This window comes from Hippopotamus amphibius, chromosome 7 (genome assembly GCF_030028045.1).
Source record: "Hippopotamus amphibius kiboko isolate mHipAmp2 chromosome 7, mHipAmp2.hap2, whole genome shotgun sequence".
In the NCBI taxonomy this organism is placed as follows: Eukaryota; Metazoa; Chordata; class Mammalia; order Artiodactyla; family Hippopotamidae; genus Hippopotamus; species Hippopotamus amphibius.
Genome location: NC_080192.1, coordinates 52400783 through 52423606, shown reverse-complemented (window position 1 = coordinate 52423606; position 22824 = coordinate 52400783). Strand labels below are relative to the sequence as shown.

The window sequence follows — 22824 nt, the reverse complement described above, 5'->3', positions numbered from 1 at the left end:
TGTGTGTGTATATTTTCATAGGAAAAAGACTGGATAGCTGTATGCCAAAATCATATGCATTTTATTTTCCACTTGCTTTTTATTTTGCTTTCTTTTTTGTACCACGCTTTCTACATTGAACATAAAATATTACTTTGTGCTCATAAAAAGTTTTTTTTAACTAAAACTATGTATGAACCTTATGTTTACATTTTGTATTTTGACAAATAGATTTTAAGCAATAAAGTTCCTTTAGTAAGGGCTGTACTTATTTGGAGTTTTTAATAATTCCAAGGGTGGGCTAAAATTTATCCATGCATAATGGTTTATTCTGCAAATTAATAATGCAGAGGAGATTTTAGAGTAACACTTTTAAGCTTGAGGGGAACTTTTTAAGTACACTGAAAGCATGCACAAGACTCTATAAATCATTTTTTCATCACAGCCTGTCCCTAAGTGCCTCTTCCTGGCAGGTGAATTTGCATATTTCTGTTTGCTTTATGTAGAAGGAATAGTGTATACTTTATCTATTTTACTAACAATCTGGCTCTCCCTCTGCCAGTTGAAAGATGATATCTTTAACATATATGTCATATAATGGTTTCCGTTCACTCTCATAAGTTACAGACAGACATCTTTTAACAATTTGCGTCACATTTTCACAGGTGATGAAAACATACCATATGTATCACGCAGAGAGTATCAGTGCAGAGAGCAAGCTGAAAGAGGCTGAGAAACAAGAAGAGAAGCAAATTGGCAGATCTGGTGACCCAGTCTTTCATATTAGACTGGAAGAGAGACATCAGCGGCGAAGCTCTGTGAAGAAAATTGAAAAAATGAAAGAAAAGGTAAGTAAAACTAGACTGCAGAGCCCTTCTGTCCTCACTGCGGGTGACAAACCTAGGAACACTGATGCAACAGCTAATAGACGCACGTTGTAAATTACTGTGAAATGATATGCATTTCCTCCCATGGGAATGAAAAATGTTTAAGAAACATAAAAATCATGTAATAACAGCTGGACATCGTTTAGTGGTGAGTGCCAAGTATGCAATACACAATGTAGAGAACTTTGAACATTAACAAAGAGATTTCATTGCAGATGGGCCTGTTGTCCAAATATGTTGCTGTCATTCCCTGTCGCTGGGTAATTTTTGTTTATTTAAATCAGATTTGAAATGTATTTTCCTCAAAGGACTCCAAAGGTCATTTGTATATGTAGAATAAATTGTCTAGATAAATAGAAATCCATGTGTGTTCCCCTGTCTTGTTTTAAAATGACTTTATTGTTTTTCCCAATGCCTGGATCATCTTCATTTCCAGAGACAAGCAAAGTATTCAGAAAACAAGCTAAAATCGATTAAGGCACGGAATGAATATCTCCTAACCCTTGAAGCCACCAATGCCTCAGTTTTCAAGTATTATGTTCATGATCTTTCAGATTTAATTGATGTAAGTACTTGAAGCTTTTATATTTTCCGTACCAAGATGGAATTAGCAATAACCATATTTCCTTGATTCTAAAACACCGTCATTTATTAAAACAATGTTATTTTATGTAATTCTCAGGGGAAAAAAATGCTGCCAATTAAACTACATAGAATACTAAGACACTATAAATTGTAAGATGCATGTGAAACACTGTGCATCCTAAAAGCATTGAAAAACGAATTATGAGGTTCTTTGAAGCTGTGAGTATCTGGAAGACTCAGCTAGGCAGGGGGTCCAGGCATTTTCACATGATGCCGTGGCACAGCCCTAACTGCATTCATCAATTCAAAATATATTTATCGGGCCTCTACTATTGTGAGATGCTGAGGCTCTGAGAAGCCATAGACATACAGCTCTTACCCACCGGAATTTAAAATGGAAAAGACAGATTTTAAGCAAATGACTACTCAAATGATTGCTTTATGATATTTGTGATAAATATGGTGAAGCAAAATAGAATACACAGAAACCATTTTTATTATCTCATTCTTTTTACTTTTATAGGATATGATATAAAAAAAAAGCACGAGTTCATCAGTACCATTTTTAGATTCCGTATATGTGAGTTAGCATACAATATTTGTCCTTCTCTTTCTGACTTACTTCACTCTGTATGACGGATTGTAGTTCTATCCACCTCATTACATATAGCTCCATCTCATCCCTTTTTATAGCTGAGTAATATTCCATTGTATATATATGCCACATCTTCTTTATCCATTCATTTGTTGATGGGCATTTAGGTTGCTTCCATGTCCTGGCTATTGTAAATAGTGCTGCAATAAACATGATGGTACAAGTTTCTTTTGGGATTATGGTTTTCTTTGGGTATATGCCCAGTAGTGGGATTACTGGATCGCAGATACAGAGAATGGACTGGAGAACTCGAGGTATGGGAGGGGGCGGGGGGTGAAGGGGAAACTGAGACGAAGCGAGAGAGTAGCACAGACATATATATACTACCAACTGTAAAATAGATGGTCAGTGGGAAGTTGTTGTATAACAAAGGGAGTCCAACTCGAGGACGGAAGATGCCCTAGAGGACTGGGGCGGGGAGGGTGGGGGGGACTCGAGGGGGGGGGAGTCAAGGAAGGGAGGGAATATGGGGATATGTGTATAAAAACAGATGATTGAACTTGGTGTACCCCCAAAAAAATAAAAATAAAAAAAAAGGCACGAATTGGGCTCATTTAGAACTCTCCAAGTATATACCTGCTATTACATTTGTGCAGTGTTTACTGCCGTTGTTCCCCAGCTTTGACCCTCAACATCACTTATTCTTTCATTCAGAAATCATCCACTGAGTAGCCCAGTCATCGTGCTAATACTGTAGGAGACGGCAAAAATAAAACAGACAAAAATCCTGTGTCCGAAAACACCAAGATCTGCAAATGAAAGATAAAAAGTAATGTCATAAGGAAAGCACAGATAAGGTGATAGAAGTTCAGAGAGTTATCTGCTAGAATTTTACTTGTGTAGTGCTTTGCAGTGATTGAATTCAACAGTTAGATGATAATATACGATTATTTTCTGTGGCTCAGAGTGTCTGTCATAATTTAGACATATAGTAGGTTAAAACAACTATTTTTATGATGAATTGTCTCAGATACTAGCTATTAATTTAGAGCCACAGCCACTTTTACAAAAGAATTGTTAAGAATTGTTACAAAAGATTGTTTAGTTCATTTTTTTAGTTCATTTTAGTTCTTTAATGCTCTGGTGTGACTTTTCCCTTTTCTTTAAATCTAAAAACAGTTTTATCTCATAATATCATAACTTCTTTATACAGGACCGTTTAGTAATAAATAAAACCAGGGAAAATTTTTTTCTCTTTTCCTTTGTTACAAGTATTTCAACAACTTAACTAATCACTTAATTGTTTTAAATACAGATATTTAAATTGTTTTAAATTAAAAAAAATTTTTTTTCTTCTAGAATTCTGATGAAATAAAAATTTTTTTCTGCTAGATTGCTGCTAGTTTTCCTAAATAAAAATAAAAAATTTTATGACCCCTGTTTTCAAACTTAGATCTGTAAGGATTCTGCAAAATAAATGGAATATAGAAGAACTAATTCTGTGTAACACCTCTGCTTGCTTTTTTTGCTTAGGGCTTATTTTAGTAGTGATTGGAGTACTTGGCTAAAAGCCAAGCCAATTTAACAAAAGGATAGATAAGTCTCTCTATCTTGAAAAGTGCTTCTTTAATACTTATATGGTACCAAGCACTATTCTTGATAACGGGGACCCAGCAATGAACAAAACAGAGTCCTCACCTCCGTGGAGTTTACGTACTAGCTAGGGAGACAGTCCAGAAAAAAATTTGCACGTATATATTTTAAGTATGTAATATATATGTAATGTATTATATACTTATATTTCAATATTTATATTTAATATGTATCTAAGTAGTAACTTATTGTTAATAACTTATTGTTGTAGTAGTAACAGTGCCATGAAGAAAAAATAAAACAGAGTTCTGGGGGTGCTTCTGTTGATGGCATGGTCAGAAAAGCCTGATGTTTGAGCAGAGAAGTGAGCTGCAGAGCTATATTGCTAATGGGGAGGGAATTCCTCATACAGAAGGACAGGTAAGGCTCCAGGTATAGAGGTAGAGGTGCGTTTGGCAAGTTCAGGATGCTCAAGGAATAACACAGGAGGCCGGTACAGCTGGAGCAGAGCGAGTGAGGAAAAGGTGCTGGGAGAGAAGGGAGGCAGAAGCCCAGGCACTTAGGGGCCTTTGGGCAGGAAAAAGGGGTTAGATTTTGTTCTAAGTTTGGTGTGAAGCCATTGAAGGCTTTTAAGCAAGGAAGTGACATCCCCAGGTTTACATTTTAAAGCTCGCTCTGGCATCTGGGTGGAAAATAGACCGAGGTGCAAAAAAAGCGAGCTGTATCTAGAGTCTTCTGCAATTGTCCAAGCTACAGGTAATGCTGGCTTGGATCGCTGTGTAGCGATAGACCTGTGAGAAGTGGTTGGATTCAAAACATATTGAAAATAGAGCTAATAGAAAGTTGGGGTGGTGGGTTTAAAAATAACTAGGTTAATGAGGTACCCTTTACTGAGATAGGGACCTGGGAGACAAGTAATAGTTCCATTACATCTAGTGAGAATGAGGTACCTGTGGGCATCTGTATGGAGATGCACCATAGCATCCTTGATACCATTAGTATATGTAAGACAAGAAGAGCATGTCAGGGTTATGTGAGTCATCATCATGGTCGTGGGTATTTATTGAGCTCTTACTATGTGACAGGCACCTAGGTTTCTAAGCATAATCTCATCTAATCATCATAACCTTGTGAGGTAAATACTATTTTCTCCATTTTATAGATTAAAAGAATTGACTGAGGCTTAAATACGCTGGGTAACTTGCCAAACATTACACAACTATTGAAGTGTTAGGTTTCAACTGCAGACATCTTAACCTCTAGATTGAAATAATTCTGATATAAATGAATAGTTAAATATGCCAAGTATTTTCCATTTTTTTAAAAAAGCTAGATTTTTTTAAAGATTGGTCTTAAATTTAAAATGTACACAATTCTCAAATGATATAATTTAAATATGAATTTTAAAAGAAATGATATGAAATTTGTATGTTGTCATATTCAGAAGAAATTGAGTACTCTTTGAGTGAAAATCATACTTCACGTTCATTGACTCACTTTTAAGGCAATCAGAGTGTGTGTGTGTGCATTCTAAAATGGCAGCTTATTTTATAGGAATCCAATTTGCATATATAGTGGTGATCCTAGAAACCATTAAGCTTGACCCTTCATGGTGAAAAAGAAACTGATTATTATGCAAAGGCACCTAGAATCCTTCATGCTTTGTGAGCCTATGTGGTAAAATACCTTTTATACTGAGCTGTCTAATAATTATTAGAAGAGTTATACCTCTAGCGAGAAAAAGTTAAGACAATATTTTTAATGCATTTGAAAACATTTTGTACATGACATAACATGGAAGATACTAAATGTGTCTTGATTAAATCAAAGCATTATAAATAATCAAAGAATTCAAGTTGAGACCTTTTTTATACAAACCTCCAGTTTCCCTTGGCTTCTACTCAAGTCAATATCTGTCTCTTCTTACAAATTGTCTGTGATAGGTGACGGTGAATGGATCTATTGATATAAAAAGTCGTATAAATTTTCCGTAGAATTTATATTGTAAAACTAGTCTTTTATTATTATAGGAGCAGTACATTTACATTGTAGAAATCTAGACATTACTACAAGCAAAAATAAAATGATCACATTCTTACCACCTGAGATCATCACTGTTAAAATGTAGATGTTTTCTGTGTCCACACACGTGTTTTTAGACCAGAGAGTACGAAACCACATTTTACATACAGCTTTTTAACTCGCTTTTTTTAATCGTGATCTCTCATCCTTTCATTTCAGAAAAATTTTATCTTGTCTAATAACCAGACTGCATTCCCATTTGTGACCCCCCAAAATGTTTCTCAGCAGGTATGGGTAGACCAAACCCAGTTTAGGACCAGACATTGCATCTGTGTGATGTGTCCCTTTAGTCCTTTTTATCCAGGCAAGTCCCTTGTTGAAGAGACAGTTGTAAAGGAGACAGTAGTTCCTGAGAAAGTCTCAGCTTCTTGATTCGTCTGATAATGTGTTGTGTTGTTATTTAGCCCATTTCTCTATCCCTTATGTTTCCTACAAAGCAAACACTACATGAAGGCTTTATGAATTCAAACTTTGCAATGAAACACACCATGGGTGGTATTGCTACATCTTATATGGATATGTAACAGACATATGTTTAGCCCACCAGTAATGATACTGAAATTCATCACTAGCTTACAGTGATATAGCTCTGTTTCCTCCATTATACATTGTTGTTTTTTTCCCTTGCAACAAACTATCTATATTCTAAAACCTCTTGAATTTGGATTTATTAAATTGAAAATATACTAATTTGGAACTCAGCAACATCTGAGCGATAATTTACTGTTGGTCAAGCAAAATGCCTCCTGAGAGTACAAATTAATAATGTAAATTAAACTGGAATGATAATTTAAGAAAATATTTTCAGGCACTTCAGAGTATAAATTTACATATATATATATATATCCTTGACACCCTATTTAATGGAATCCTCTTTTGTTAATTACTACAGGTCTAAAAACTAACATTTCAACACTTTGATAGATTAGTTCAAGTCTTTCCTATACATTTGGAGGTGATCTAATGTCTTTTTTTAATTTAATAATTCCAATTTTATCTGTTTTAGATAAATTTCACCTTTACCTATCAATGTTAGTTTGGATACTCCAAATACTGAGTTATCTTTAGGGAGAAGGGAAGGGGTTGCAGTTGGGGGGAGTGTGTAGAGGACTTGTGAAATGCCTGTATTTTATTTATTTAAAAGTATGCAGTTGTCTCTCAGATCCACGGGGAACTGGTTCCAGGACCCCCCATGGATATCAAAATCCAAGGATGCTCAAGTCCCTTATAGTCAGTCAGCCCTTCATATCTGTGGATGTGGAACCTGCAGATATAGAGGGCCGACTGTATGTTTTGCACCTATCTGTAAGTTTGGCATGTTTTATATTTAGAAACAGAAAAGCAGAGAGTTATTAAAAAAAATGATAAAAACTATGCCTTAAATATTTTAATCTAAAGTATACCAGTATACTTGAACTTGCTAACTTTTAAATTATTTATCTTTTTGTACAGAATTTTGAATAGTCAGTCTTCTTTTGTACAACCACTTGCACTGTGTATTATCTATGATTTCTACTTTTAAGTTTTTTAACATACAAGAAAAAATATTCTGGATATTTACCATGTTTTCACAGTCTTGCACAGTTTGCAGCTGTGCCTAATTTGATAACAATTTTGTTTACTCTTAAAACTTCCAACACATCCTTTCTCAATTATTTTATCAGTTTATTTAATATTAAATTATAATAAATATAAATGGCACAGATATTGTACCATCAACTCTTGAAAGCCTACAGACTAATTGTTTGAACAGAAATGTACAGGAGTATTAGAGAGGGCCCATTAGCTATGTATATTCCCCGTGCATTGGCATTGGTCACTGTGCTTTAGAGCAAGTGTTGACAAACTTTCTTTGTAAGAGGCCAGGTATTTTAGGCTTTGTAAGCCTTATAGTTTCTGTCCTTACTCAACTGTAGTGCAGTAGTAGCCATAGATAGTAAGTAAGCAAATGGATATGGTCATGTTGCAGTCAAACTTCATTTATCATATCAGGCCATGGGTTGGATTTTGCTCATAGGCCGTAGTTGGCTGACCTCTGCTTTATAAAATGAACAGAGTATTAATTAATCCAGAGTGTCACTTAAGCTGAAGACTATTAAGATGGCTTTTCCTCTCACTCTGAAGAAAGTTCTAAGTAAATTTTAGTTTGTAGAGTCACAGTCTCTTATTTTGGAATCAGCTGGGAAGTGAACAAAGTTAATTTCACAGTGAGGTTTTTATTATGCCATTCAAAAAAATTAATATGAATCTCAGGTATTGGCCAAAGGAAGTTTAATTGGTTTGGGAGAATAAAGACATAATTATAGGGTAAAATAGATTGTAGTTTCGTAAATAATAGATTTTGTATCCGTTATCATTAAATATCCCCAACATTAAGTGCAAAGAGACCATAACTAATTATTCTGTAAAAATTAGAATGTATTAAAACCAGAAGAAAAATCATACAGGCAACAAATATATTTGTGATTGATTGCTGAAATTTTCAAGTGATTATGATTTGCTATGAGAAAAGAGTTGGGGAGAGTACAAGTCTTAATACTAGGAATCTCTGATCTATAATCATATTCACCACTCTGTATATCTGAAGTTCTTAAACCAACTGGTTTTAAGATTGCAGAGCTGGTAACGTAACCTCTTTCAGTCCTGTTCCACACCCACCCACCATCAAAGGCAGCCAGAGAAACAAAATCCTCAATAGTAAAATTCTACTAGTGCTTTGTCCCTGAGCACCTGCCCTATAATAATAACATATTGTCATCCTTACAGTACAGTTTCACATCTCCGGTTACTCCCTCTAAAAGTTTGCAGGTCACTTTGAAGCTTGAAGGATAAATCTTTGTTACCATTATGGAATAGTCCCATAGAATAATCCCCTACTCCAGCTAATTTTCTTGGTGGTGATTTCTGTCGTGTATTTTATTAGCCATTTCTACAGAATAAGATTGAAATTAGATTACATCATATAATGCATACCATGTTTATTTTATCATTTCTAAATAATCAGCTGTCCTAAAGCTTTTAGCTTTATCCTTTGGAACATGTCTTTAATTAAAAAGCAACTTATTCAGAGTTCAGATTTTTCTTAATTAGTTTGACTTTTCCCCCACTACCTAATAGTATTAAAATTTATCCATGAAAACCTGCCAAATTGTAATATTGTGGTCCCCATTAGGCCTGAACTATTAATAGGAAGATTATAAAGAGATCATGTTAAATGGGTTAGGACAGTGCAGTTATCATGTAAACTGATATACGCATGTTTTTATCCCATGGTGGAAGAAAGAGTATTTAAAAACTGAAATGAATTGGATGACCAAAGTGGATGACTTTAAACATTCCTTCCAATGGAGATGCGTGGGTCTTTGTTAAACTGCATCCACCTGGTTCCCACCTGATGCAGCACTTTCTCAGGCTCCAGTGCTCACTTTTCCACTTCCGCATCTTGGCTGTACCTCTGAATGTTGAAAGCTGCCAAAAGCATGATCCTTGGGTTTCTTTCCTTTTGTCCCTTGCCTTTAATGCTATCTGATGGTTCCTAGGTTTTTATCACCAGCTTTGATCATATCCCTGGGCTTCAGATTTGCGTATCCACTGCCACCCTGGGACATCTCTAACAAGATGTTTATAGACATCTTGAACACTTGCCTCTATTGTCATCATCATCCTCCGCACCCGTAACAACTTTTTCTTATCCATTGTTTACATCTCAGAAAATGGTACCACTTTCTACCCAGTTGCCAAAGCCAAAAACCCAGGTCTCTCATTCCCTACATATAAGTGCATCAGCATATCTTATCATCTCTATGTCCAAAATAACCCAAACCTTGGTATTTCTCACTGCTTGCACTCTCAGTCTCCTTGACAAAGCCTCTTCATCTCTTGCCTGCAGTTAGGAAGCCATAGCTTCCTAAGATGTCCAACTTATCACTAAGACCTTCCGATCAATAATTCAGTCTCTTCCCAAACAACCAAAGTATTAAAAAAGATAAATCAGACCTGTAATCCCTATTTAAAACTCTCCACAAACTATTCACCAAGAGCCTATGTGAACTGGCACCCATCTGCCACTCAGTGTCATCTCCTGCCACTTTCCGGGCCTTTCTCTTACCCAGACCCACTAACCGTTTCTTGCCTGGGGCCTTTCTCATTTGTGTCTAGAGCACTCTTTCTTCCAGACCTTTACACACTGATTCCTTCTTTTCATTCATGTGGCACCCAGCTGCCCTGTATAAAAGAGCAACACCCTTTCCCCCATCACTCCCTGTCCCTCTGACTTTTTTCTCCATAGCATGTATCCCCTGATCTGCATTTATTGAGGCTCAGTTTATTGTTCTCTCTCCTCTCTTGTGATTTGATTCAGGGTGGTTACAGAGATTTGGCCTGGGGTAAAATGAGTCCAGTAGCAGCTCCTCTGAAGGAAATGATTGCCTCTGTGGGTGGGAGCCGTGTTAGGCAACAAAAGATTGTTCAGTCTACTCCTTGGCTCAGGCACGTGCAGCCTCCCTTCTTCTTCTGTTTCCTACTTTTGTATCCATTCCTATCACACAGATACACCATTTTGACCTGTTCCTTGCTAAAGAGAAACTCAACGCTCTGCTGCAGTTGTTAAAGCAGCAGCAAAAATTAAATTGTCAGCTGTGCACCATCAGGAACCCAGACATGAAAGCAGGTGTGTAAAAGTTACCTGTACTTTAGACATCCAGTTCAATCCCACAAGATGCCTCTCTCTCACAAAATGTGTTTGTGGTATCTCAGGTGAAGTACTGAGTAGCTAGAGAAGAAATCAGTGAAGGACAAAGATACACAGAAAGAATCAACTTTCTTCATTTGACATCTACTGTAAAAGCTCTGAGCGACACATGTCTATTTCTGGTCCTTTGAAAGCTACCCATGGTCATGTGAAAGCTGTGTTTTGCAGTTTGGTTTGCTTGGGTTGCACTATTTTTCAGAAAGACCCAGAAGAAGGGGGTAGACCGAGTCTTTACACAGTATACATGGTTCTGGAGTGGTCAAAGCCAAACTTATTAAAAGCCAGAGATGGGACCCATGAGAAAAGATCATGGAAGCTTCTCAGCAGCAGGAGTGATGAAGTTAAGATAGAATACCTCGGCAGGAGTTCTTCTCTTTGCATTATCATGACAGTCGCTTAATTCTAGCGTCACATACAGGCTTGGGGCCGCCCTCCAGCCACTTACTGGGCTGCCCTACAAATGACATTGGCTGTTACTGTTCCTGAAGCATGTATGTAGGACTTGTTTCCCGTGGAGTTCCATTATGGTAATCCCATCTAAGTCCAAACTTCTACGCCACTAGGGCTTCTCATGTTATTGAGTTTATTTCAAATGAACAAACAAAAGTTAATCTCCCTGAGCAGTTATGATCCATTTACACCTGACATCCTGACATGATACCCACCAGTACACTTCAACCGATCTCTCAGCCTTTGGCAGAAGAGAAAGTATTTGTCACAGGCCTCAGTACCTAGATTTCATCTTCATTTTTTTCAGACTATTTGTAACCCTTTTGCCTAAGGAAATCAGCCTTACTGTGGTGATATAGACTAATGCCTAGTGGAATCGATCTTGGCAGCTCTTAGGATATTTAAAAAAAAAAAATACACCCTTCAGCTTCCAATAGTTTTTCCTTCCCCAGCTTTAATCCATAATTTAAAATATCCTTTTTTTCCTTCCCCAGTTTTAATCCATAATTTAATATATCCTGTCAGAGTTTTTTTATCCATCAGGACAACACTATTTTCTTTTAATGAAATATTTTATTGGTTTCTTATGTATTTTCATCATTACATGCACTTGGGTTATAATTCAACTCTTTGTGCAGAAGCTGGCTCTTTGTATTGTCATTAATAATTCACAAGCTCCATAGAATTATTTGAGGCCTTTTTAACCAAGTATCTCGAATCTTAATATATCCAGTGTCACTTCAGCTTCCAGTTTAGGAAAAAAATGATTGTGACAGGCCTTGATGTCTCAGGAGACCTTGAATAAGGATTTTATTGCTGTTTCTTGTTTCTTTTAAAGTTCTGGATGGTTAAAAAAACCTAGAGTGTAGAAAATGCTCCGTATCAAAGAAACAAAATCATGCCAGTTACATGACCTCCCTGACTGGGAAGTACTGGTAGAGGTCAGAGAAGGAAATTTTCCATCAAAGCTCATCACAGAAATCTCCTAAGTGAAGTTCTCAAAGTCCAGGAGACACCCAGGGAGGCCCCTGGGTTGATTGCTAAGCCACGTGGATGCTTCTCCCCAAATTATTAGGAAACCACAGTGAAATCAGGGGTGTCTTACTGGGACCAGAGCTGCCAAATTTGCCCAGCTGAACAGGGTGTGGAAACATGCACTGATACTTCTGAAATCTTGACATTTACTCCCCAAAGAAGCCACACTTAGAAATTTGAGGAGTGAACTAAGTCTGTAAGTAATGAAAATTTGGGATGTATTTTTCAGAGCTGTAATTCAAGTGGAGAGTTGGGGTTGGATTTCTTCCTTTTTCTTCCTCTTTTTCCTTCATTCTTCTCTTTTTTCCTTTCTCTTTTGAGTTGAAAAGAGACCTGTTTTTTGTTGGGGAGAGAAAAGGCTTTTCTCTGGATTGTTTCTTTCCTCTCAATGGCAATATTCTGTTAAGTCCCATTGGGGTCAGGGCTCATAAAGTAAAGGAGCCTGTGTGATCTCCTTCATTATAATCAAGTTGAATCTGCATTCTTTCAGAATAGTAGGGTGTTTTGAAGCACTGGTACATCTCGAAGAAATGAGGCCATTTCCTTTACAAATTCATGTTTTCATAAGATGAGGTATTATTGAAAGAATAGTTTTTCAGTCCCTCTGACGTATATGAAACTGCCCCACAGAACCATTATGGATTTTGAGGCGTAAGAGGAATAAAAGAGGACTTTGCTCATCTGAGGCTAGAATTTTTTAATTAACTGAAAATCAGTCTCTATATTTGAGTGCAGCTGATTCCACTGGAAATGTATTAACATAGAGACTGCTGCATCTCTCAACTGTATTTTGCTTGTATTTGTAATTGCGATATGGCAGCTACTGTCTGCTTTTGTTGTTGTTGTTTTAGCTCTTTATTGGAATATAATTGCTTTACACTGTTGTGCCAGTTTTTGCTGTACAGCAAAGTTAATCAGCTGTATTTCTACATATATCTCCGTATCCCTTCCCTCCAGCAACTCCTTCCCACCTTCCCTATCCTAGCCCACTAAGTCATCATCCATCATCGAGTTGATCTCCCTGTCTGTCTGCTTTTTTAAATCAGGTAATCTTTAATCAAGTTGATTCTCTGGCCTGGCTGGAGAAATGGCATCCCTAGAGGACAGGGTTCAAGACGCTTTAACTTGACTGTTTCAGTGCAGTGCTTCTCAAACTTTAGTGTGTATATGAGTCAGTGTGGATTTCTGTTTTATCTTCCGGTTTTCATTCAACCCAGGGATGGAGCCCAAGAGTCTCATTTCTCACAAGCTCCAGGTGATGCTGGTGCTATTGGTCCACAGACCACACTTTGAAAAACAAGATTTTAGAATATGTTTGTGCAAAAATCCCAAATTTAAGCATTCTGAAATTGGAGGGTGGGGGTGGCATTAAATGTGTTGGCATTTCTAAGACAGGCCAGTGATTAAATCTGTACCTTCACGAAACATAAAACAAGTTGTGTCCTTTGTGCCTCTCTGCTATTTTAGTAACAAACTGATGAACAGTTTATACTTGAATTCCTTGAGAATGGAGTTTATATTTTACTTTGTTCCAGTTTTCATATTTCTGGAGGCTGGCAAATGCCCAGGCATCTATAGAAGGCCAGTTAGTGAGCTGAGCTGAGTTGAATTGAATCAGATTGAACTGATTGAACTTCATTGGAACAATATAGGGATGACCGGGTTTTGTACCTTTGAAACCACTTGTTTTCTCTTTAAGAGATTTATATTGCTTTTATGTACAGATTTAAAATTCTGTCAGTATTTATAACTGATCAGTATCCAGAGTTACATTCTTTTTAAAAGTTATATTCTCTTAAAATGAAATATGAAAAAATAAATACAAATTAAAGATAATGAAGATTCAGGAAGCCCAAACCCTTGTGTTACTAGGAACACTAAACAGAATTCTATCTCCCATAAAAGGACTTTGGCAATAATTTCTTATTTAAAAAATTGTATTCTAGATATGAGAAAGAAGGCATTCCTGGGGTATTTTGGTAGATATTGCTATTTTGGCAAAACTGTTATCATTTCTGAAAGAATACAGATCATTATTGTCTTCAGTAAATTATGCAAATATCAAAATGTTACAGTTAGTACGTTTGCATCCTAGAGGGATTTCAGTAAACCATTGTATCAATCTTAGTATGTGTGAACAAACTTGAATGCTATTTTCTCATTATTTCTTTTCAGTATTTGATTTTGCTTCTTTTATTTTTAATAGCTTTATTGAGATATTATTCACATACTCATTAACTCATTAAAAATGAGTTTAATGAGTTAACTCATTAAAAATCCACAATTGGCTTTTATTATATTCACAGAGTTGTATATATGTTACCAGAATCAATTTTAGAACATTTTCATTACTCCAAAAAATCCTGCACCCCTTAGCCATCACTTCCTAATTCCTTCATTCCCTAGCCCTAGGCAACCACTAATGTATCTTCTGTCTCTGTAAATTTGCCTATTCTGGACATTCATATAAATGGAGTCATACAATATGTGGTCTCTTGTGACTGGCTTCTTTCACTAAGCGTAATGATTCAAGGCTGACCATGTTGTAGCACATCTCAGTACTTCATTCCTTTTTGTGCCTGAATAATATTTCATTTTGTTTATTCATTTGTTGATGGGCACTTTGTTTCCACTTTTCAGCTATTAATAATACCACTAGAAGCATTCATGTACAAGTATTCTCTTTTTTTATATATTCCTAGGAATGGAATTGCCAAGTCATATGTTAATTCTGTGTTTAACCTTTTGACAAACTGTTAGACTTCTTTCCAGAGCGGCTGCAACATTTTACATTCCCATCAGCAGCGTATGAGGGTTCCAGTTTCTCCATATCCTCCCCAGTCCTTGTTATTACCTGTCTTTTTGACTTCAGTCATCCTAGTGGTATCACATTGTGGTTTCGATTTGCATTTCCCTTATGACAAATGATGTTGAGCATCTTTTCATATACTTATCGACAATTTGTATAGATATTTTTTGAGAAATACCTAACAGATCCATTGCCCATTTTTTAATTGGGCTACTTGTCTTTTTATTATTGCTTTGCCAGAGTTCTTTGTGTATTCTAGATACAAATTCCTTATCAGATAGCATGATTTGCAAAATATTTTTCCCATTATATGGGTTATCTTTTTACTGGATAGTGCCCTTTTGAAGCACAAAAGTATTCAAATTTGATGAAACCCAATTTATTTTTTTCTTTTGTTGCTTGTGCTTTTGATAGTATATCCAAAAAACCAATGCCTAATGTGGGGTAATGAAGGTTTGCTCCTAAGAATTTTATAGCTCTGTCACATTTAACACTTTGATCCATTTTGAGTTAATTTTTGTATGTGGTGTTCTTTTACTTTTTAAGTGCTGTGATCTTGGCTACCATGCAAGTCTAAACAGAGCCCTGAGAACATATCTCTCTGCGGAGTATAACCTTGAAACCTCCAGACATGAAGGTTTAGACATTATTGAGAATGCAGTTGACAATTTGGAGCCCAGGAGTGATAAGCAGAGATTCATGGAGATGTACCCTGCTGCGTTCTGTCCACCAATGAAGTTTGAGTTTCAGTCTCACATGGGTGATGAGGTCAGTAATTATTTTAAAACTAATGAATTGTCTCTTCACTTATATTACTCTTCCCCTGCTGTACTCAGCAGTTGTAAGAATTCCCGGTTGTCGTCTCATTGCTGCCTTTGCATGGGATCTTAGCATAGTACTCGATGATCAGCCGCTACCACCTTTTAAAGCAATGGTCAAACACTCCAATGCCTCCAGAAGCCAAAGAGATAGAAGTGCAAACTCACTTGGGTGTAAGCACTAAACTATTGTAGGGTAGTTAAAGAATTCTTTCTACACCTCAAGATGTTCAAATTTAAGTTCAAAACATAACATTTTGCTGGCCCAATAGAATCTATCTGAAGACTTCTTATAATCCTGATTTAAAGATCTCCATAAGAAAAATAATTATAAATGGCAGAAAAATGGAAGAGAGAAAAAAAGATACGAAACATTTTTTTTTTTTAAGTCTCAAGTTGTCTCCAAACTGGTAAAATGAGTATTAGAAAGGATGTATTATATCTTAGATTCTTTATATGAGTTTAGCTTTCTATCCTATTTTATGCAAAGGGAAAAATCCATTTAAACCGTTTATGCATTACAGTGGCATATTTATTGTCTGGGAACAGAAGGAAACAAGAAAGACCAATTAATGGAGCACACTGTGTGCCCTTGGTGTCCCAGCTGTGCAAAACAATACTCAGATTAAAAACTCAATTTTAGCTTATTGTGGTGACACTGTGTTTTTAAAAATAGATGTACTTATAATTTCCATGACAGATTTCTTCTTTAGTGTCATATTTTTTTCTGAAACACCTAATGTTAAGATGTATAAGATGTATATGTATGTATCTGATATATTTCTAACCTAATTTTATTTTTGCTTGATTTGATACAGTGAATTACTTGATTAAAAATGGTAACCCATTTCTATGCCAATAGCACAGGAATTGGACAGGCGAGTGGCTTATGCCACCCAGAGTTATGTTTCTAAAACCAAATGGTTACTGTTTTAACCTTTCAGTTATGAATGGATGTGTTAAACACAGAATGATATAGTGTCACCAGCAAGATATTTCAGTTTGTTTCAAAGTTTTTACTTTTTTTTAAACTATTATTGTTTTAATATAGTAAGTCTCTTGCCCTTTTTTATGGCCAGTTCTTCCAGGGAACAATGATCTCTATGATGTCTTGGGGACTCCATAAAAGGAAACCTTCATTTGCCAAGACCATTTCTGTGACGAGAAAGATGAGAAGAAATTGTTTGTTTCTAGTCTGATTTTAATATAATCAAAAGGCTCTAATTTTGACCTTATCCATAATTGAGATTATGGCCAAAATATCTTTATTCCAAAGCCTAAGACAAGTGGCTTCTTCAGTTTCACGGTGAATCACATGGTTTGGCCGATAATTGGCAAGACAAGCCATGGTTGAAAGATATAAAAAATGCTCACTTTTTCTGAGTTTCCACTGTGAGCTAGGCACTATTCTAAGTGCTTTATGTACAGATCCCATTTCACCCCCACCACAACGCTATGGCATACGTACTCTTACTATCCCCATTTTACAGATGAGGAAACCGAGGTTTAGTAACTTACCACAGTCACCCCGCTGACTGTAACCAGCGGGCTCTGCTGCCTGCCCTACTTTGGGTGCATGGCCCTACACTTGGTTCATCCTTCACATTCTGCCCAGCAGTTATTCCACAAGGTAGCTAGCAGCATCAGAGCTCCATCTCCAGCAACCTCCACATCCTTAGAGGGACGCTTCCTACAGGCGGCTTTCTTCCCAGTCGTATCCAGGCCACGCAGCTGCATTCTGCTCTTGCTGCTTACATAACAAGTTCATATTTAAGACTGAAGTTTTGAGGCAGTTGTTAAAAGTAAAATATGTAATTGGAATCTTGAGGAGATCCATGCGATTCATGCAGCCTTTAAATGGGAGAACCGTGCACCTGGAGGCTGGCTGGACGGCTCCCTGTTGTAACTGGTTTCTGATTCCTCATCAGGTGTGTCAGGTCAGTGCACAGCAGCCGGTCCAGGCGGAGCTCATGCTCAGGTACCAGCAGCTTCAGTCCCGACTGGCCACGCTCAAGATCGAGAACGAGGAGGTGAGCATGCTTTCTGCCCCCACAAGTAATCTGCATCCTAATGGAAACTGGAAGACATTTTCACATGACCTAAGACAATTTAACATTGTAACTGCAGTCTCTTCATCATGAGTTTTCAGCTAAATCAGAGTTCCTAAGATACTTCTTGTAGAGGATAAATGCAAAAGTTCTATATTCTACCATAAATGAATACTTTACCAGAGATGACTGCATACACGTGTAAACACTTCTTAAATTCTTTTTTTTAATATTTATTTTATCATTTATTTTTGGCTTCATTGGGTCTTTGTTGCTGCGCACGAGCTTTCTCTGGTTGCATTGAGCAGGGGCTACTCTTCGTTGCAGTGCGCAGGTTTCTCATTGTGGTGGCCTCTCTTGTTGAGGAGCACGGGCTCTAGGCACGCAGGCTTCAGTAGTTGTGGTGCATCAGCTCAGTAGTTGTGGCTCACGGGCTCTAGAGCACAGGCTCAGTAGTTGTGGCAAATGGGCTTAGTTGCTCTGTGGCATGTGAGATCTACCTGGAGCAGGGATCAAACTGTGTCCCCTGCATTTGCAGGTGAATTCTTAACCTTGTGCCACCAGGGAAGTCCCTATTCTTAAATTCTGCAATACTGAAAGTAGCTCCCAATAGAATATCAAATTCAACATACGTGTTCAAGAATCTGCATAAATGTGTGGAAAGAAATGTCTGACATGTTCATTAATCCTTATTTTTGAAATTACTACTTTTTTATGCTTTTTGATACTGAATATGGCATTTCTGATATAATGAGTACAGAAATCATATTTTAAAATAGTATTTGAATGGCAATATAAGACTATTTGCTGAATTAGTGGATTTAAATGGATAGAACACAAAATGTGAATTATAAATGTATGTTGTGCCAGAATGCAGTCATACAATTCAGCTGCCTGATTCTGAAATTAATTTAACTGGATCCATGTTCTACCTAAATAAAAATAGGAACCACAAATGTTTCTTGTGTTAGTCAAGGCACTCAATTGTAATTTTCAGGAACCCAAATCAAACTTGGTCAAGTCACAAAGTTTACTTATCGGTCAGTGTTTGCAGTAGCCTCGGTAGTGATTGGCTCTGTGTCCAGATGAAGTTATCAGGAACCTCTGTTCATCGCTTTGAAGTGATATCTTCATGTGCGTTGGTAGGAAGTCTCTCCCCATGTCCTGTATTGGGAGATCCAGGACCACGTGGTCCGTACAGTTTACCTTCTCACCTCTTCCCAGCATGCTTATCTCTGAAATAAGATCTTTCTTTGGCCTGAGTCATGCATACTTTTGGACCAACTCTTATATCCAGGAAATGGGATTCTCTCATTGCCCAGCTTAGACTTTGCGCCCATTCATAGAACCGTTTGATTGACAGCCCCAGCAGAAATAGGTATTTCTAGAGGCAATTTCCAAAAGGAAGAAGTGTGGGACAGAAAGGAAAAAAACAACAATTTGCCATTGATAAAATAAATGATCGAAATTCACTTTAGTACCTTCTTTTATTTCTAATTCCACTGAGATGTTTTGAACTATATGAATGTGTGTTTGTTTCTGTTAAGAAAGAGTGCCATGTTTCTAGACCAGTATAGTTTGGTCAAAACCCACGGCAGCCTTTCTGGTTTCTGTTCTTTCTGGAAGAACCAAACCACCCCTTATTCAAACGTATATTTAAGATGCAACCGATGTGATTAAGACTTCAGTCTCTGTGTAAAGCCCCACTAATGAGACTTTCCAAAGGAAAGCTGTTGCTCTCCTTGAGGTGTTTTTAGAGCTTAGGGTTTTGGCAAGGCATCACAAATGCTCACCTGAGGCAGTTTATTGGGTCCTATTAGACCTAGCGTTTGTATGCCTAGTGACTTCCAATTTTTTTTTCATGCATATGTTCTTGCGGTTTTATTTGGAAACCGTCTCTGAACTCTAGGAAAATAGTGTATTATACACAAGGTCAAAACTGACAGCCCACAGACCTGTTTTGTTTGGCTTCCACAATTTGGGCTTGTTAAAAATGGGGAAGTGTGGCAACTCTGGCCTGTGTTGCCCCATGAAGGGAGAGGCTGGGGTACTTGAATTCCACTCTGGCATAGTCGTTCAGCTGCTGGTTCTCTTACATGGGACTAGTCCATTTATGTTACCTGTCTGGCCTCTGCAGCCCTTTGAGTTTGTGACCCTAGTCTACCTCTTTGGGCACAGTGTGGAAAAGCACAGTATCTTTCTGAACTGATAGGGGCAGACAGTGCTTTCTGAGGGCTAATTTTTCAAAATTAACTGTAGAAACAAATTAATTGGATTGTCCTTATGTTTCTTGTGAGTGTGACAAGTGGTTTATAATTGTTGGGTGTGGAAGATTCACTGCAGTACAATGGGATTCGCAATGAAAGTAAGATTTAAATTGGATTTGTAACAACCAGAAGATCTCCATGGGTATAGAAAGAGGGAAAGAGGTTTCACTATATTGCAAGGTTGGAGAATAGAGCAGTTTGATTATAACCCAGGTTCTACTTGAGGATGAGCTGAAGGTGAAGCCGAAATCATGTGACAAGAGGCATTGAGAGCCAGCTTAAGGAGTTTTGATGCTGTGGGTCAGTTCATTTCAGTACAGTAAATATTTATTGAGCGACTGCTACATTCCACACATTTTGCCAGGTGTGGAAAGTACAGAGATGAATAAGTTACAGTTAGCATGTGTCCGGTTCGGGAAGCAGTCTATAACAAGTCATTTATACAATGTGAAAAATAAGAGACCAAACTTGGGAACATACAGCGATCGTTGCTGATTTGGAGCCCCTGTATAGCACTTTTCTCCACCAGGAATAAGGAATTTGCCTCTGATCTTCCACGGACAGGAGGACAGAAAATTGACACTTTGGTATCACACCAAAATATACAAGTAAAGAAATACATGCATAATTCTGTATAATTCTCTGCCTCTGCACAAACTTATATATAAAGACACACACTCATAAAGTCCAAAGTTCATTAGATATAGTTTAATTAACTAAAAATAATTATGACTACCCAGTGAAAAGATCAAAGTTGAGGGAGAATTTCATCCAAGCTTACAAAGCATAGATAGGGCAGCTAAATAGAATATGAACCTTTTCACCAAATCTCAGACAACTGTAAATAACGGGCACCCCTTGAATCTGTAGGAGACCTTCTTAAGAAGGGAGTTTCCATGCTAAGAGCCACAGACCATGTCTGGCCACGGACAAATTTTGTTTGCTCTACAGTGCTTGATTGTTTAAAATTGTTATTGTCATTTAAAAATTGGAAGTTTTTGATAAAAACATGGATTTTCAGCTTCTAAAAAATGAGATCTTATCCTAGTAGACTGCATTTCTATAGGATGGTAACTAGCTTGAGCTGAGCAGTACATCCTCCCCTGAGACACGGAACACGTGCTTCCTGTCTTTTGTGCTCCCCACTCAGCCCACTTGCCTGTTTTCATTACTTGCTTGGCGCTGGGAGATGTTTGAGTTTGCAGCACTTGCCTCAAAACAGAGAAGAGAGCAGTAAGCGTTTGTGAAACGACCTGAGTGTATGCCTTAGTAGTGAAAGCTGGAAGGAAAGGCTTGAGGAGAGCCTGGTTAAATTTGTGGTTGATGCAGATTCATAATGGGTTCTGACATTTATTGTCACCTCACAACTTTACATTTGCCTGTTAAAGCTTTTAAAACGAGCTTTGGCAGTTTCATTATGCTGTAAACTTGCGTCAGTGGTACATTCGTCTTACGTTTCCAACTTCCCGTCAGCCGGTCCTCAAATATATAGCATTAGGTCCGCCATGTATTGTGCTCATAGAATTAGAGCAGGGCCTGCTGCCCACACAACTCTATTCCCAATTTTTTTGTTTTTTTGTTTTTTTTTTTTTTACTTAAAAGTTTAACTTTTTATTAAAACTTCGACGTGAAACATTAATAAACATTATTTTTATGAAATCTTTTTTTTTTTTCTTCCCACTTAATGTAACTTTATTTATTTATTTATTTTTTGTGGCACATGGGCTTAGTTGCTCCACGGCATGTGGGATCTTCCTGGAGCAGGGATTGAACCCGTGTCCCCTGCATTGGTAGGCGGATTCTCAACCACTGCGCCACCTAGGAAGCCCAATAAACATTATTTTTAAAGGCAACACTTTGAAAGCAACCTAAATCTAAATGATCATTTATACCTTTCTCACTATAAACGGTTTCCAAAGTCTTTCCAACGTAATGTTACCCAGCCTTGTGCACTTTCTGAAAGTTTACTGTGCAAGTGAAATAGGGAGATTAAGAGGCACAGACTTCCAGTTACAAAATAAATGAGTCAAAGGAATGCAGATGTACAGAATGAGGAATATAGTCAATAAGTATGTAATATCTACTGTAAAATATCTGCTGTAAAATGAATGAAACTGGGACGTTTCTAGAGACATGGATGGACCTAGAGACGGTCATACAGAGTGAAGTGAGTCAGAGAAAAACAAATATCGTATATTAACACATATGTGCGGAATATAGAAAAATGGTATAAATCAACCAACTTGCAAGGCAGAAATAGAGACACAGATGTAGAGAACAAACATATGGACACCAAGTGGGGAAAGCGGGCAGGGTTGGGGGGAATGAATTGGGAGATTGGGATTGCCGTATATACATTACTAATAAGAAAAAAAATACCAAATTGTACACTCTAAATATATGCAGTTTATTGTCTGTTAACTGTATCTCAATAAAAGTTCTTAAAAAAAATAACTTTATAATATCTCTGTGATATGTGACAGATGGTAACTAGACTTCAGGTGGTGATCATTTTGTAATGTATAGAAATACCAAATCACTGTGTTGTACACCAGGAACTGACATAGTGCTGTAGGTCAATTATGCTTCAAAAACAAATTTATAGAAAAGAGAGGGGGTCTTAGTTGCAGTGCGTGGGATCTTCGTTGAGGGATCTTTTAGTTGTGGCATGAGGGCTCTTAGTTGCAGCATGCGGGGTCTAGTTTCCCGACCAGGGATGGAACCTGGGCCCCCTGCATTGGGAGCAGGGAGTCCTAACCACTGGACCACCAGGGAAGTCCCCTTTTTTCTTTTTTTCTTATGTATCAATGATATGATGGATATTCACTAAACTTGTTGTGGTAATCATTTCATGATGTATGTTAAGTTAAATCATTATGCTGTGAATTTTAAACATACAGTGCTGTATGTCAACTGTATCTCAATA

General features: G+C 37.3%; 1 protein-coding gene across 7 annotated transcripts in view; it reads left to right on the top strand.

Moving 5' to 3' along the window:
* The window catches only part of SRGAP1 (SLIT-ROBO Rho GTPase activating protein 1), a 264983-nt gene that overhangs the window by 183625 nt on the left and 58534 nt on the right, over positions 1–22824 (top strand). For all 7 annotated transcript variants that reach the window (XR_009054655.1, XR_009054656.1, XM_057741462.1 and 4 more), the window contains 4 exons: positions 645–827; positions 1303–1431; positions 15312–15533; positions 17512–17613. Coding sequence is in view for 5 of the 7 variants with exons in the window: in XM_057741462.1 (XP_057597445.1) it covers positions 645–827; positions 1303–1431; positions 15312–15533; positions 17512–17613 (636 nt within the window). In the remaining 2 variants the exon portion in view is untranslated. The remainder of the gene's footprint in view (positions 1–644; positions 828–1302; positions 1432–15311; positions 15534–17511; positions 17614–22824) is intronic.